This window comes from Labrus bergylta, chromosome 3 (genome assembly GCF_963930695.1).
Source record: "Labrus bergylta chromosome 3, fLabBer1.1, whole genome shotgun sequence".
NCBI classification, from domain to species: domain Eukaryota; kingdom Metazoa; phylum Chordata; class Actinopteri; order Labriformes; family Labridae; genus Labrus; species Labrus bergylta.
Window position 1 is genome coordinate 13,202,146 of NC_089197.1, and position 16,608 is coordinate 13,218,753.

The window sequence follows — 16,608 nt, forward strand, 5'->3', positions numbered from 1 at the left end:
AGTTCGATCAGACGACTGAAACCTGCATGCATGCTGAGGTTTACTCATCAAGAGGAACGTTTGACATCAGGTTTGTCGACGATGAGAGTTGAAGATCTCAGAGTCAGTGAGGAAACTGAGAAGAAGTCAATCCATGTTGATCTAAATCTACCTTCAAATGCACAATGAACCACTGAGAGTAAGATAATGGATATCTGTTAACAAGCAAAAATCGTCCTTCAATGAGCCGTATAAAAAAGTTCAGTCTGACTATTCAACTAACTGCAGCCTTTAACTTATCACAAAAAAAAAATCTATATATATATATATATATATATATATATATATATATATATATATATTTCTACTGCATTTTCTGCATTCTCTATACCTCGTCTTTATATAAGTTATTTGGCTTTATGAAGCATCACAACCATTAGGTCATGTAAAGAACAAATCTGACACGCCCATAATCTACAGCACAATCATTCTGAATTCTTTTCAACCAGCCGTCAGCCCTGAAACAAAGAAGTCTTTGAAGTCTCTTCTCGTGACATTCATCCACATGTGTGTCATAAATCATTTGACATATTTATGACATTAAAGGTGAAAAACGGCCTTTTTGCGAAGCAGACCTGACCAAGGACAAAGTCACTCATGTCTTGTCGTATTTCATGGAACACACAGAAACCTTCCCGCACGTCGAGTTTACCTTGAGATTTAGTTGATCTCAAGGTAAACACAATGTTTAACATGCTGCCAAATCTTACAGGTCATGACTTTCAAAAGCTCTTTGAAGGCAATAAGCTCACTTAAGAGAACATACATCCTCAGCCGGGTGGTCACAGAGAGGACGTGCTGAGTCATACAGCTGACAGTTTCTCCGCTAAACCCCTTACATCATGACATGAAGAATTCCTCCATTGTTTCAGCTTCACTGTAGTGTATATACATTGTGAGGTGTAGTAAGGAGGGGTTTTTCTTTGAAATGGAAACAACCAGATATGTAAGAGGGTAAAATCAACAAAACATTAAAATAACAGCTGCAGTTAAACAGTTCAGAAGTTCAGCTGCAGGTCAAAGCCATAAATAGGAAACTCAGAAAGAAGAGAGTCCCACAGAGGAAAAGTCATAACTCACCTGTTCCAGTTTGAAGGTGTGCTGGTTGAAGTAATGCTGGAGACGCTCGTTGGCAAAGTTGATGCAGAATTGTTCGAAGCTGTTGTTCTCGTAATCCTCGAAACCAAAGATGTCGAGCACTCCGATGGACAAGATCTGACGGAGACGGAATAACACGACATGAAATAAACAACATATCGACTGGATTGATGTGAAAACGGAGATGAACCTGTGGAAATAAGAACCTAGAATTATAAAGTGGGCGTCCTTCGCTCGTCACGCTGGTAAATGTAGGTTCAATATGTCAAACCTCTGCGCCCTGACGTTGATAATGAGGTGAATCGATGGGAAACCATAATGATTTATTACTTATTGGTTATTCATGTGTTTGAATTTGCTTCTAAATACATTTCTGTAATTATTTGCAAATCTCTTACACAAAACTCCTTCACACATAGTCAAGAAGTAGATTCATGGAGTGCAGCACCAAACGTATTTTGAAATTTAATTTAATTCACCACTCTCTCTCTCTCTCTATATATATATATATATATATACACAGTATATGTACTGTATAACTATGTTACAGCTCTTCCTGTAACTTTCTATTTTGAATATTTATGCACAAAATTCTTCGATTCCATACTGTAGCATTGTAGACATTGTTATGAGAACTATTGTGTTTTATTTGCTTTTTGTGTTTGCACTTGAATGTCTTTTGTTATCATTTTCCTCTCTCTACAAATCAAGGGTCCTGTCATTCAGACTCAAATGAGTGAACTGAACTGAGAAGCTGCATCTCTCTTTACCTTGAGTTTCATTTAATCAGTTGAACACTTTTACACATCCTATATTAAAAGTCTCTGAAGCCGTCCTACCTTGGTGGTCTCCACCAGGTCCTTGATGTTGAGCAGAGCGTGGTTGATCCTGAAGACGATCCAGTCGAACAGAGCGCTGTACAAAGACTTCGCCATGGAGTCCCGAACTGTGCCGGCCTGCAGGTGGATACATAGATCATCTCTTTAGTGTTTCTTTCAGAGGAAACATCGTCCTTTACATTTTAGTGATTTACAACTATTGAAAAGACAGAAGTGAGTTTTAAACCTGTTTCAATCTTTTGTCAAATACAAGACTTTTTAAAAATAAAATGTCTTTTAATGTATGCTGTTTGATACACCTTGTTCCTCTTGATTTATTTTGATTTTCCTTATTTTCTTCACAGTTTGTGTTCTTAATATTTGCAATCATTGTTGCATATTTGTTCTTATTAGTCTCTTGTGTATTCGTTGTCTAGCTTTAGACATTTTAAAGATCCATCGAGGGAGAAGAGTTGAAAATCAGTTGAGCGATGAATACTGGGGTGTGTTGCATCAGTTCACAAGCTACAAACTTGATCCTATGGAAATAAACATGATAAAAGTCAACTTTAATATTTGTTAACATTTATAAATCGTTTTAATATATAAGTAATGTCTTAAAGGAGAGTAGTTTGACACTTTTGGCAAACAATGCATCACTTTTCTTGGTTTGAACAAGACTGAGACATCGGTTACACCTAGCTTAGCTTAGCTTACTTTAGCACAGGGACTGGACAGGGACAGAGGGAAACTTGCAGCACAACAGTGTCTAAAGGTGAATTGTATCTTTCTACTAGTTTCTCACACGCTCACTAGTTTCAAAGTTTGTCCCTCATTCATTTTGTTTTAGTGTAAAAAGCTGTTAAAAGAAGGAGTTATGATGCAGCCATGAAATACTGTAGAACTAAAAACATAAAAAAACATCAGAGTTGAGGCTGATTTAGTTTTTGTTGTTATTGTTGTTGCAATGTTCCTGTTTTAGATGCATTTCCAAAGCAGAGTCAACGGGCTGCTAACTGCAGCTTTAGATTTATTTCACAGATGCGAGCGTGGCATTAATCTTGTCATGAAAAGGTCATCGACAAAGCAGAATGTCCCCCTTCTCATTTAGATTTCTTTGCGCTTATTTGTGCAGATTGAGAGGTTTGGATAGTCATCTGTTACTTTAGCTGCCGACTGACGCTGACTCCGACTGCAGAAATCATTTCTGTGTCATCTACTCAAATTCAACGCTGCACACATCTGTGCTATACGTTAAAGCTTGGCCTTTTAACAGTGCACTTTTGTTCAGGTCCAGCACAAGAAACACAATGAATAAAGGCTTTTGAAGGGAGAAAATAAAACAGATTTATATCAAGGACAACATAACAGGGAACACTGGCACAGTTTGAGGGTCAAGATGTGCAGACAGCTGTATTTCTCCTTTATAACAGAACACTTAAAGCTGAGACTAAATCACATCCTCACTGTACTTTCAGGAGCCTCTGCTCTCAAAGCTCGTACGGGAACTTGGATAATGGGTTTCCCCTAAAAGGTGCAAATAACATAAACAGGGAAAACCTGCCAAATTCATCTCTGGCATTGATTTTCTCCACTGGACCTCTGACATAGAAAGCAGCTTTACAGACACGCTGGCAGACTCCACTGTGTCACAGCAGGACATCCCTGAGCTTTTATTAATGTCATTATCCAGACTAAAACTCATCAGATGTGGCACAGACACAGCCGTCTGCTGAGCTCTGATGTCGGCCTAATGGAAATGATTAGCTTTAATAAACACTGTCTGTTTGGAGTAAATATGCAGAACTTAAGGCTCCTGCTGCTGGGAAAGTCAATATACAACTCATAAGAGACAAACATTAAAAGCAAGGTTTCCGAAAACTAGCATGATTCTGAAAGTAGAATTTCTTAAGTCTCCCCCGCTCTGTGCCTCCTCAAAAGCCACGCCCCTCACTTATATGCATGAGCGCCGTTGCTCCGGAAGCGGACTTCAGCTCATCACATATATTGTGTAGAAATGACATCGTCTCATCTCTCATTCAGCAGTAAGTTAACTCACAGTATAAACTCTGTCATCGCTGACGCACTTTGAGTGTGGGCTAGAGAACAGGGAGACAGGGCAGCCTGATTGGTTCATCAGATTGGTACCTCATGGCAGACATTGAAGTTTTTACAAGCTTACAACTGCTACAGGTGACAGATTTTCTTTGTCCCTTTTCAGAGAACGTGAGTTATTCATTTCTGTCAGAGCCAACCCTGCCTTAAAATACCTGGAAAGAACAGAAATTGTCCTCTTATGTGACATTAGTGACAATCCCATCCAAAAACTTCACGTTGTAGAGTAAGAATGCAAAGCGTGCTGGAACAATGCAGGGTTATTTAGAAGTAAATCTGAGCCAGACTCTCTGAGATTATTTTACAAACGTGTCATTGTTGATTTATCGAGGGGGGGGAGGGGCACCTTCTTATTTCTTGTATCCTCTGAACTTATTTGACCTTGCTGCAGCAGACGTGAACTTCGGCCTTTTGGAAACAAAATAAATCTCACTGTTGCAGCTGAAAGTTTAAATCCCTTTGTTCATAAACTAAGAACAAGGATATTTTTAGCAGCCGCAGACCAAATAATCCTCTCATGAGTCAGCACAGATATGATTCTGAACTCTATACGTACTGTGGTCTAATGACCCACAAGCTTTTCATTATTTAGAGGAAGTCGGACTTAAAACATTCAGATGGGAAATGGCCTCATTACTCCGACCAAATGGAGAAAAGTCATTAGAGTAACGCTCAGATTTCTTTGAGGTTTTCCAGTGTATGATGTTAGTTAAAAGGGAATGAGACTGTTGTGACTGTTGGAGCAATATTTACACAAAGACCACCCAGTGGTAACAAGCTGTTAAGAGGCTGGTGCTGGTTTTAATGCGAATGCGTAATGTACCACCGTCCCCTCGGAGAGGTTGGGACAAAGTATTGAATCCTGAGGGCGAATATACTGTAAAATTAAACAAAGATTACCAAATCAAACCCAGACAATGACATGTGTGCAAGGAGAGTGTAGAAGTGAACAGAATCTGTGTTTAAGGAACTGTATCTTTGTCGCTCCCTGCTCTCTTACTCTCATCTACAGAGCATGACATGAGTTTGTTTTCAGAGTCGATTTCCAAACGAGAACTGCGGAGGGACTTGAAATGCCTCCCCTCCTCTCTAAACAGATTGTGTATGTGAGCCTCTAATTGTGGGATTTTTGTGTACATGCGTGGAGCCGCAGAGGGAGAGAGGAAGAGGGCAGGAGGAGATCCGGTGCTGGAGCACGTCGTCCTGTAAACACGGCGGGTCAGACTGAACAGACCAGGCTGCAGCTCGGTGGTCACTGAGTTCACAAAATGCCCGAAGTAGCATTTTAGGGAATTATACTTTATTTATTCATGGAAGAGATCGGGGTGGTACAAAATTAATTCATTATTAATTAAGGTTTATGTTTGTTGTATGAAATGTGGTGTGCAAATATCCTTTTAATCCAAATACAGCACTTTGATTTACAGCAAAAATGACACTTAATATTAAAGTCTAATTTGATTCTTGGAAGAATTGGAAATGAAGTATTGATCTCACTGATTTCCGCTTATGTATGTGTCTGGAGCAGCAGTGTACCTGTCAACTCGTCAAACTATTTCTGCAGAAAGTCTGTCAATGGACTCCAAAGTTCAAACAGAATGCTTTTCTATTGATCCATTTCTACCTAAAGAGTTGTTATTCTGTCTCCTGTACGGCCTCAGACCACCTTGGATTTGGCTTCTATTATTAACATAATGTCAACATTTTAGCATGCTAACATTAACGTGAACGAAACAGAAGAACCGTCTCACCTCTGATAGTTTGTAAGGAACAATCAGCTTCTCTCCAACAGTAACCGTCTTCCGTGTGGTGAGAGCTTCGAACAGCGTCTCTTCTTTCACCTGGTCACGACAGAAAGAAATCATTCAGTGCAATGTACTGAAGTGCAGACTTTTATCAACATACAGCAGCGACAGTGTGCACTGTGACGAGAGAATTCTGAATAATCAAATATAATTGTGACACTTCCCACCAGAGTTGACTTTTACAGTCTTTTTAGTCTCTTTAGTGTGCAGGCTGCTGGATCACACTGTGCTACAAACATCCTGTCAGCGCAGACCTTCAGTTAACAGAGGAGATGTGACAGATGGGCACAAACACACAGCTGGCACCTCCTTATCTCATGTGCCTTTATCTTCAATGATTTGGTCATGAATGATGTTTGCCTGAAGCACAGGGAGTGAACGCCTCTTGATGAAATGTTGTGTAAATAATAATCTGTCAATCTAACAACTAATTTGTAATTAAACAGTCTAGTCACTTAATTACGCCAAAACAACAATTATGCATTTAATCCTTAAACCACACTCTTTGGAAGTTACTAAACTGTCAATTATAATATTCTCATTAGATCCAAATGTATCGAACTACTTCTGAATCATTCTTCAGCTGGAGAGAACGAAATGAATCGTATCCCCAACCTTAAGAAACTCGCTTTGAAAAAAGCAATACAGCATTTGGTAGACTTTATGAACATTATTTTGTGAGTTTAAGAGAAGAGGGTAGTATAAACACATCCTGTAGGTACAGGGCAAAAAAAAACAGCAGACAGAGGAAGATTCAAGATATGTCTGCACATTTGCTCAAATGCCACAAAAAGTTTTTATTCCATCACAAACACAACGTTTCGACTAGACGTCCTGTTCAGGGGAGAACTTCAGGCCAAACGTTTTGATTGTAATGGAATAAAAACTTTTTGCGGCCATGTCTTCTTCTTCAGACGACGAGAAGAAGCCAGTAGAAAGTTAAATTAGGCCGACTTAAATAGCATACAAATCATTTCAGGAAGTAAAGTTTTGTTTTTAGTTCATGTCTGAGAATGTTTTTTTTTTTTTACATACCTCCAGCAGTTCGGAGACAACAGGCAGCACCTCAGGGTTACAGATATCGATGGAGTCCTCTCTGTAGGTTTTCCTCTTGTAGCGGATGTTGCCCAGGTGAAGGATGGCCGACAGCAGAGAAAAGATCCTAAACACCAGTGAAGAAGACTCTTTACGATTCTTTTTTCACTTTACTTAAATAGGACATTTTTTTTCATATTTACTGTAATGAGTTCAGACTTTTGTGATGTGTTTATAGCAAGTATTTTGATCATGTTTAAATTGGACCCAGTTTTGCAGCCCTGGTTGTGTTTGTGTCACTCACTGTTTGCGTGTTGAAGGGAGAAAGCCCACCATCTCCATAGCGAGCTGAAGCCTCTCAAAGTCGTGCTTCAGGTCTTCTCCTTCCACCGTGAAACAATCCTGCAAAAAAACATCAGGAACCCAAGTGTTACCAAGCTAACAGCAGCCGTTACGACACACTAGCCTGGAGGAGCAGACGACAACTTACTATTAAGAGTGTTGAATCAAAATGTGAAGGGATGTTTCTAATGTTTACAAAGTGCTCGGCTAAGATGCTCAAAATAGTTTGAGTTGACTTCGCAGCCGAAACAAAAAAACAGCAAAGTGGTCAGAATCAGAGAAAATGAATGACTTGTGCTCAAATAAGCTATCATTAAGACGCCTCACAGAACAGCGACACTCTGATGTGCAGAGCATCCAGTCACAGCAGTGTTTGCAGGTTCTGCTCATGTAGTGGAAAATCTGGCTCAGCTTCCCCCTAAAAGCAACCCCGTGGAAATTTGGCAAGCTGGCAAAAGAGGAGCATTTTATGGGTTTCTCTGGAATTTGAGTGATGGATGAGCTAAGTTAAAAAAAAGAGGAGACAGGGGGGAAGTTTGTTTTGATGCACTGACAATAAGGTGAGCAGAAAGGTGCTTATATGCATGTTCAGGTATGTAAGTAAAATTAGTCCGTTCACATTCTATACAGTGAATGGGATCTAGAAAATGACAAATTTGGCCATTTCTATAAAAAGGATGCATAAAGGTAGTGCAACATGAATCACTGCAACTAAGTGCACACATGAGTGTGTGTGTAGATCTGGATTATTTCATGAAGATCTTTTTTCCCAGATGAAGATCAAACACTTTTGATGTAACAACATAACTGCAGTGTTTCACTTCATACAGCCACCGTAATGTGAGGTCTGCTCTCTGCTTTATGGCATCATTCCACTATGGTTGCCATAATTATCACATACCGAGGCCTCGGAAACACAAACACTCCAAACGTGAGACTCATACTTACTCCAACGTGCCTCCTTGTTTCCTCCCTCACTCTGTGCTTTCATGGCACAAACCCTACTGTGACCTGTTAGTGACTCTGCTGTTATATTTCCACTGAAGAGAAATGTTACATGATATAAAGTTTAAGCTGTTCTAACATGTCTCCAGTGAAAACAATCAGCCAGTGTAGTAAAAAGGTGTTACAGTAATCATCCAGATGTTGTTTATGAAACAAGAGACACACAAAAAACTCACTACAATCATAAATATGTGACTCATGTGATACCATTGCTGTTTTCTTTAATGCCTTCAAATGTTAAATTCAGAAGGTTGACTGAAATGTGTTATCATTTGTTTTATGAACAACACTATGAATGTTACAGTTTTGCACACCGGTGCAGTAAACAAGTGTGCACTAAAGACCTGCAGAATCAAGATTTTTGTTGTTGTTGGTACTTGTCATAATTGTATCACCATTGTCACCTTCCCTCTTTGTGTTAATAAATGGAAACCTTACTTACGAGCAAAAAAAACCACAAACAAATCCCAAACATATATCCAAAATGACATTTTTGATCATTGACATCAAACAGTACTATTTGATAGTATTACAAAGTATTTCTGTTAAGAGCAGCATGAGATCACATGTGAAACTCAGCCATTGAAAGGTGATAGTGTGTCCTCTGATTCGGGGAAATTCACTGTTCTTTTTTAAGCAAACACATTCATACTGTGAAGGGCTTATAGGGCTGAAAATTATGATTTGATTCACACCAAATGTATGTCTACTGTAAATTAGATATATTTATTTTAAATCTAAGTCAAAAAACGTTCAGCAGGGTTGTCCCACAAGCAGAGCTTTGGCCAAACACCATACACTAAATGTGATTGTATTGGTATATAAAGACTACCAATAAAACCCTTAAAAATGATGAAGTTCAGGTCTTTGTGGTAATCTTCAGCTGTTGAAATCAACCCCAAAATGTTACAAACTTAGCGAGGACGTGGAGGATTTCACTTTGAGTACTAAAAACACTGCACTGTCAATGATCAAAAAAGTCCCACAGGTTACAGAAGCACAGCAGCTACAGTGGTCAGGATATGACTGGACATACCAACATAACTCACAGAAGCAGAACAACAGTGAACAGCGAAAACAAACAAAGCTCAAATAAACACAACCCACACCACACCAGGAAATCTCCCCAAAAGCAACAACATGAGCGGGGTGAGGAGGAGGGCAGGGAGGGAGAGTGGAGATGTGAGGGGAAAACGTAGCTTGAGCTCCTTCGAGCGCTCGGGTGACTTAAAAATCTATGTGTGAATGTTTCTTTAACACCTAAACACCCACGCGCGCACGCACGCACGCACGCACGCACACACGCACACACGCACACACACACACACACACACACACACACACACACACACACACACACAGAGGGCTGAGACACAGATACTGACCGGTTCACTGTCACAGTAACTGTCCCAGTGCAGTTGGTTGGTTGACTTTGTCATCTGGAAATGTTGAGGCATATTTTAAAAAGGCAGGGATAAGGTTAGACAGCAGCATTCCAATAGAAATAGATACTGCAGGATGAAATATGTTCACAGATGTATGTGCAATTAGAAGCAATGGAAGAACATGCAGTTTAGATACAAGCAATGACTGAACTCTACAAATCTGTTCATAACACAATGACACGGGTAAATATTAAGAACTCAAAGACAGTGATAAGACAAGCATTTAAAAGCTTAGATATACAGAGGAGAGAGATGGATGCACAGTCATTGAACAATAAGCATATGACATGATCAAATAATTCAGGTCATTAACGGAGAGCCCGTACATTTGCATGCTTTCAGTGAATACTGCACAGAGATCTGCTGGCTAATGTTTCTTTTAGAGATGAAATCACAATGTTAAACTTGTGGTTTAAATAAATGCCAATAAGGCATTGAATGGTTTTCCATTCTGCAAGCAAATATATTTTATTCATATGGCATGTCAAATGTCTCTGCAGGTCTGATAAGATAAGATAATCCTTTTTTGATCCTCAGAGGGAAACTTCAGGTGTTGTTGTTCAGCAACATAAAGACAAAAAAGTGAGGCTGCAAAAATAGGCAAGTAAGATTTTTCTAGGGGTGGGGGTGGGGAGGATAATTCATGTCCTTTCTGCTTCTGTAAGCTTTCAGGATTTTTTCGGTTTCATATCATAAAAAAATGTTTTTTTCAGCTTATGTGACTCAGTTGTGTCTTTAGAGTCACAGTGTGTTACGTCTGCAACTAGAGGTTTCAAGATCAAATGACAACACCACAGATAGTCTGATGATGTTGTGATGTAAGATGGTTGTCTTCCTACAACGCTGGAAAAAAGTTCATGGAAAAGGAAGTGTACCAAAACTTAAGGCATGTTGTGTTTATTTTGGATATTTAATGCTGATGAAAAAGCAGCAACATTGTTATTTTTGGAAACTTTCTTTTTTCATCTGTTTGTGTTACATAAACCTTAAGGACTGGCTTCACTGCAGCATGTTAACCTAATGCCACAGAAAGACTCCTTCCCTTTTAATGATCTTCTTATATTTCTAGCATTCAAAGAAGTTCCAAGTTTCTATGTTCACTATCCAATGCCAAAACATGATGAACCTCACATAAAAACCAACAGCTCACTATTCAAACTGTCTTTTTAAAGGTATATTTGTGGTTAATTGGGATATTTAGGCATGCAGATCAAAATGTGTGGTCCTGAAAGCAAAATGTAGAATGACTTATTAGTAAAAAAGGAAACACAAATAAATGACGAAAAATAAAAGGCAGCCACAAACAAACTTGTTTACATGGCTTGTAAACAAGTTCAAGTAGAGTTTCTAAATCCATGCAAGAGCTGAAGCTGGTGCAAGAGTGTGATTTCTGATGTTGCAGAGAATAAAAGACACCAGAGAACAAGAGGGCAGGAATGTTTTTGTGTTTGAATGTATGTGTGTATGTGTGTGTGCGTGTGTGTGTGCGTGTCTGTATGCATGTGCATGTAAGTGGCCAGAAGGAATGGAAGGAATTGCCTGCTCTGTTGTGCGTAGGCGGGAGGATTTGGGAGGAGGAGAGCAGGTCGCTGGTTTTCTTGACTGTCAAAGCTCGGAGGCAGAGATGCCACAAGTTTTACACAACATCCACATTCCATATGCGTAATGTGTGTGTTATGTGTGTTATGTGTGCGTGTGTGTGTGGTGTGGCTCCGTTTCAAGGTTATGTGAAACCTGTTTTTGTGGCGGGCAATGAAAGCTACAGAGAGCAATATATGGCGTTTGTTTCCTATCAATAGTCACGAGCGCGATGAACTACAACAGTGAGCGTTTTAAATTAGTTCACACATGCAGGTATTAATTGTCATGCATTCAATAAAACTCTTCGCACACAAATAAATAACCTCGCTCACAAATTCATCAACAGAGAGCTGCACAGGTAGCAGAGAGTTTTACTGTGAGTGTGTAAGTTAAAATTTGCGCGTGGGAAACAATATCATTTGTTTAATTTCTCTCTCTAGATTTGACATGAATCGGATTCCATAGAAATACTATATTTGTCTTTGTATGTGTGTATTTGTTGATATTTGTCAAAGATTGAATGGGGACGTGATTCTCTCTTTTCCCTGTTATCAGAGGTATAGAAGTAACTTGATTAGTTAGGCGACACCATGACAAACACATACAAACATAGGCTAAAATATCACACACACATCAGAACACACCAGACAAATAGATCAACATAAAAAAAGAGAAGTTGTCAACCACCAGAAGAAAACTTTCTGGTGTCTGGATGTTGTTAAATAGTTTGTTGTGTTGGATAGTGAAGGTCCCACCTGACTGAGGTAATGATATTCTTCAGGCTTCATGAGGTGAAAGGCTGTCCTCTCTTCTTCACTCGCTCCTGCCAGCAGGTAGTAAAACACGTGGTAGTTTCTGCAAAATACAGACAAACAAAGCATGTTTTGGTCAGTTACATCAGACTCTGATGAAATACAATTCTTACCAAAAACATAAAAAAACATAATTGGGTGACTTACTTAAACATGAGACAAAATCATTTTCTAATTGCAAGTAAATAGTGCATGGTCGGCATAAATAAGGGGCTACAGTTCTTTTAGAGAGAAAATAAACTAAAGGCTTGTATCCCAATGACACAAAATATGTTTATTTTGTATTTTACTTTTGTTACAAGTCAAAATATGTTGTTCAGTTAGCATAACTCTTAGCTGACTAATGTTGGCATGTGAACAAGTCCACAAACAGCAAAGAACCGTGTTACAAAAGTAACCAAACAGTTGATGTTAAGATTAAATGTTTAGCTATTTGGCTTGTTAGCTTTAACACTTGATACTAAAATGGCAGGAAAACGACAGCAGGACAATAACACGTGTACAGTTAGCTGGTCAGCTTGCTAGCATTTAGCATGAACACTTTAGCCAGGTACGACACAAACAGCTTGTTCCAAGTTAGTACCACTGTAACATACATACATTTAGTATAGTAATATAAAAAGCAAAGGTGTGTGTGTGTGTGTGTGTGTGTGTGTGTGTGTGTGTGTGTGTGTGTGTGTGTTTGAAAGCATTAAGAGTTGCAGCATAGAGGTCAGGGGTCACACAATGTGCAGCAGCTGTGTAACCGAGGTCCACTTATAACACATACAAAGAAACACACACACAAACACATGCAAGCTTTTATGGGCCTGGAGTCAGCGATCCATCTCAATAAGCATTGGCTAACGCAGGAGGCCCTCGGTGAGCCCCCCCATGGTGAAGTTAACCCTCGTCACACTGTCCAGCCGGACAAACACATTACAGTCTATCTCACTTAGAGCTCTGCTGAGTCATGAATCACACTTTGGCAAACTTTAACAAAATGATCTTTAGGTTAAGGACACTCAGATCCACACTGTCTGCCAAAACTCCAATTACATTTATTTCATAATAAGACAGGGACCCGAAACACCATCTATTTTCTCTCAGTATATCTCAGTATAACAATATATTACAAGCATACTAAAATGTTGTTTTTGCATAAACTTCACATTGGCCTCCATGCCTGATATTGCATTGCATACAGAGAATTAAAGTGCCAGTGAGTACTTATTCATTATTAATCAGAGGTGAAGTGGTCTCTACATGTGAATTTCTGGTTCATAAAATAACGTACTTTAGTTTTGCATTTCTAGGATTATTATTGTGATTGGTTTTCTGAGAGGTGCTCACCTCTCATTGTGCTCCTGATAGACCAGCCTTGACTTCTCCAGGAGGTACTTCTCCACATATGCTCTGAGAAAAAGGACAAAAACATGGTTAGTTTGAAATCCAAATTTTCCGGGGAATATTGGAAGAGTCTGTCTCTGGTTCCTTACCCTCTCACAGTGCCGCTCTCCTGGTAGTTCACCTGAATGAATTTGCCAAAGCGACTCGAGTTGTTATTGTGCGCTGTCTTTGCGTTCCCAAAAGCCTGAATGGGAAAGAGGAGAAGAAACTTAGGGTTAAAAACAGATTCAAACTGGAAGGACTAAGAGGGAAATGGTTATATATTACATATCTCACACACATGTCAGAGCCAGAGATTCGAGGTCAACTTCAGAGTCAACTTCAGGTGTGGATAATTTGTGGGTCAAACACGCAGACTCTGGTCTTGTGCCAAACTTAGTCTTTAAACACTGTCAGCCTGGACTAAGCAGAGCGCACTCTTCCTCTTACATAGTTTCAAACAGTGTCAGTCCAAGACAAATTAAAAACATGGTTTAAGGATCTATCCAAATCAAAGTCAAACAAATTGCCAGAATGAGGATGAGGGAGTCGGGGCCAGCAGGCCTGATGGAAAAAAAAGCTTCTCAGTGAGTAATGGGATCCATGTGGCAGTGTGGAACATGTGTAGTGGTTGTGCTTTAATAAGACGCTCCAGAATTTCCCCTCACAGCTCTGTTTATGTTGTATGGCTGCCTGGAAGGGAAGTCGTTTCTCACCCTTTTTAAACCCTACAGTTATTTGTAGCTGCGCCACAAGTAAACAAATTCCTCAGTGAATCACTTAGAGCTACCCTGAGCCTCGCATCTGTGGCATTTGAAAACACCCCTCCTTGACCTCACACTTGACCAATGCCACTTAGATACATTCTAGCAGAAAGCTAATGCCAAGCTAATAAGCGAGATCATTGGGCTTCAGACTTTTCCTGATGCACAAACTTACGGCGGAAACTGCAAGGACTTACTCATCATCCCTCAAAATATCAGTGCTTTGTTTATGGATGGGCCATGATTGGCAAGTGGCATTACAGCGTTGCAACAATTATGAAAAAAATTCGGACATAGTTCTCATATTCAGTCGCAAAAAACATTAAAAGTTTCGGAACAGCAACAAGCCAGAAGTGTGTTTAGGGACTCATAGGCAGCTGACTCATTGTTTTCAATGTATCTCAGCTCTATAACACATAGAAAAGGGTCAAGGCTGGTAGGGCTGCATAAGATAAAATATGTTTGTATTTATCATGAAGTCCAACTGTATGGGAGACCTAAGTGGACAATTTACTGCGATAATGAGGATATATAACGAGAAATATCTAGTTGTGGTCTTGAGATCTCAAACTTCTTTTCTGATCATGTCAGGAAAAAGAGATTGTTTTCTTGTGATTAGGGTTTAATTGACTTTCAGTCTAGTAAAGAAAACAATAAGCTGGTCACTGCAATGGGCCAAACTACGACACCTTGCTAATAAGGTAAGTTAAGACTATTTTTCTCTGTCAAGATCTCAAGAAAACAACCGGGAAAGACTCCTTATCATGTGTCAACTGAGTAAATAAAATGTTTGGATGCATGTCTGCTTAGGGCTTCTGTACAACTGAGAAAAGAAATCATGAAAAGAATAAGCTGGAACCAAGTAAGCTATGCGATCTGAAAACTATTTCTTAATCAGACCATACTATTTTTTAACATATGGTTTTGGATCTTAACGACTTATGGTTACAAAAAATGTGCTCCATTAGATTACTGCAGCCAGCAGCAACACAACAAACTGTCATGGCTGCAACATCATCCGTGAGGATTCGGGATAAACACTAGAAATATTTGGTTTTGCTACTAATAGTCTCAGATTGTCTTTCTGTTTCTGACAGTATTATGGAAAGGTTCCCTAGAGAAAGGTATGATGCATGTTAGATTATCCAAAATCCCCCTTAAAAGGTGTGGTGATGTCTGTCCCATCTTTAGAAATAGGCAAACATCATTGTGCCACTAAGAGGATTTTGGCAGGCAGAGGAGTTGGGACGCTGATGTCTGTCTACTACCAACAGAGCCTGGCTCAAACAACTGGATCACAGCGATGAAGTCCCCCTTCGGTTATGACTCACCAAGCTGAACAAAATCATTAAAATGGGCAGACGTTCTGGAAAAACAGATTCAACTCTGCTGTCTGGACAAAGAAAGAGCACACAAGGCCAAACTAAGGAACAGTGACGATATCCCTTCACATGCAGAAATGTGGTTTTCAAATGTCTGATGCATTCAATATTCCCACACGGGCTACTAATCTGTTCTCCAATCCATTCGTCTCTCTGAACCGGCTAACCTGCCTGGTTCAGGAACTCAAGGTCAGACAAGGACAGACTACCATCAGTCAGAAACACAAAGTGGGAAGAACTTCCTGAATGGATAGCCAATAGCACTTGAGCGCTCAAAACAACAACCAGTTCAAGGAAATGAGTAGGAACTCAGGTCAGACGAGTCAGACATTGAACTTTTCATTGTTTTTTATTAAACTGCCTGACATGTAACAGTTTGTGTTGGGCCAGTAGGAAGCAGGATGTGGAACAACGAAAATACTGAGAGCTGATTTATGTCGAGGAACTTTGTATGTATCCACCTGGTTTGTGTATGAAAAAGCTTTACCAAGTTTTAGAAGACATTTTAACAGGACAGATTGTGTTCTGTCTAACGCTGGCGAGCTCCATATCAACAGAGATGAAAACAGAAATGTCTCCACAGACGGGACGATGTGTCATGACTACACTCTGGAGGGAGAAGAGTTTCTTAGGAACATGAAAGAACGTTTAAATGAAAATAAAATGATTTATAAAGCAGGGAAATTAATCTACATCTAAATGTGAATAACTCTACACTGCAGCAGTGGTGTCCTTAAGTTCTTTCTCTGTCTCCAGAACATTTTTTGAAGGTTTCAGTCTTGTCTTGGACTGGACGTACTTCCACTCTGTATTTTTGGGCTTCAACAAAATATATTATTTTTGTTTTTCTAGGCTTTTTAAGACCACAACTCATGGGATTTCACTAAGTTGCATGTGAAAAATGTCTGATTTAAAAAAAATGACAAGCTGCAGTGGATGTCGATAATGCAGTGTTAGCTTGAGGGTAAATTGGGGGGACAGGACCAATAAGTTTAATCA

The 16,608-nt window shown here is 39.5% G+C and overlaps 1 protein-coding gene across 8 annotated transcripts in view; it reads right to left on the reverse strand.

Moving 5' to 3' along the window:
- myo9aa (myosin IXAa) overlaps window positions 1-16,608 on the reverse strand; it is a 117,195-nt gene that overhangs the window by 39,614 nt on the left and 60,973 nt on the right. For 7 of the 8 annotated variants that reach the window (XM_065952738.1, XM_065952734.1, XM_065952733.1 and 4 more), the window contains exons 3-11: window positions 13,574-13,668; window positions 13,428-13,490; window positions 12,039-12,138; window positions 9,643-9,696; window positions 7,215-7,312; window positions 6,911-7,037; window positions 5,822-5,911; window positions 1,977-2,093; window positions 1,120-1,254 (exon numbers count right to left, since the gene is read on the reverse strand). In XM_065952738.1, coding sequence (XP_065808810.1) covers window positions 1,120-1,254; window positions 1,977-2,093; window positions 5,822-5,911; window positions 6,911-7,037; window positions 7,215-7,312; window positions 9,643-9,696; window positions 12,039-12,138; window positions 13,428-13,490; window positions 13,574-13,668 — 879 coding nt within the window. The remainder of the gene's footprint in view (window positions 1-1,119; window positions 1,255-1,976; window positions 2,094-5,821; window positions 5,912-6,910; window positions 7,038-7,214; window positions 7,313-9,642; window positions 9,697-12,038; window positions 12,139-13,427; window positions 13,491-13,573; window positions 13,669-16,608) is intronic. The other variant, XM_065952735.1, reaches the window with a different exon arrangement.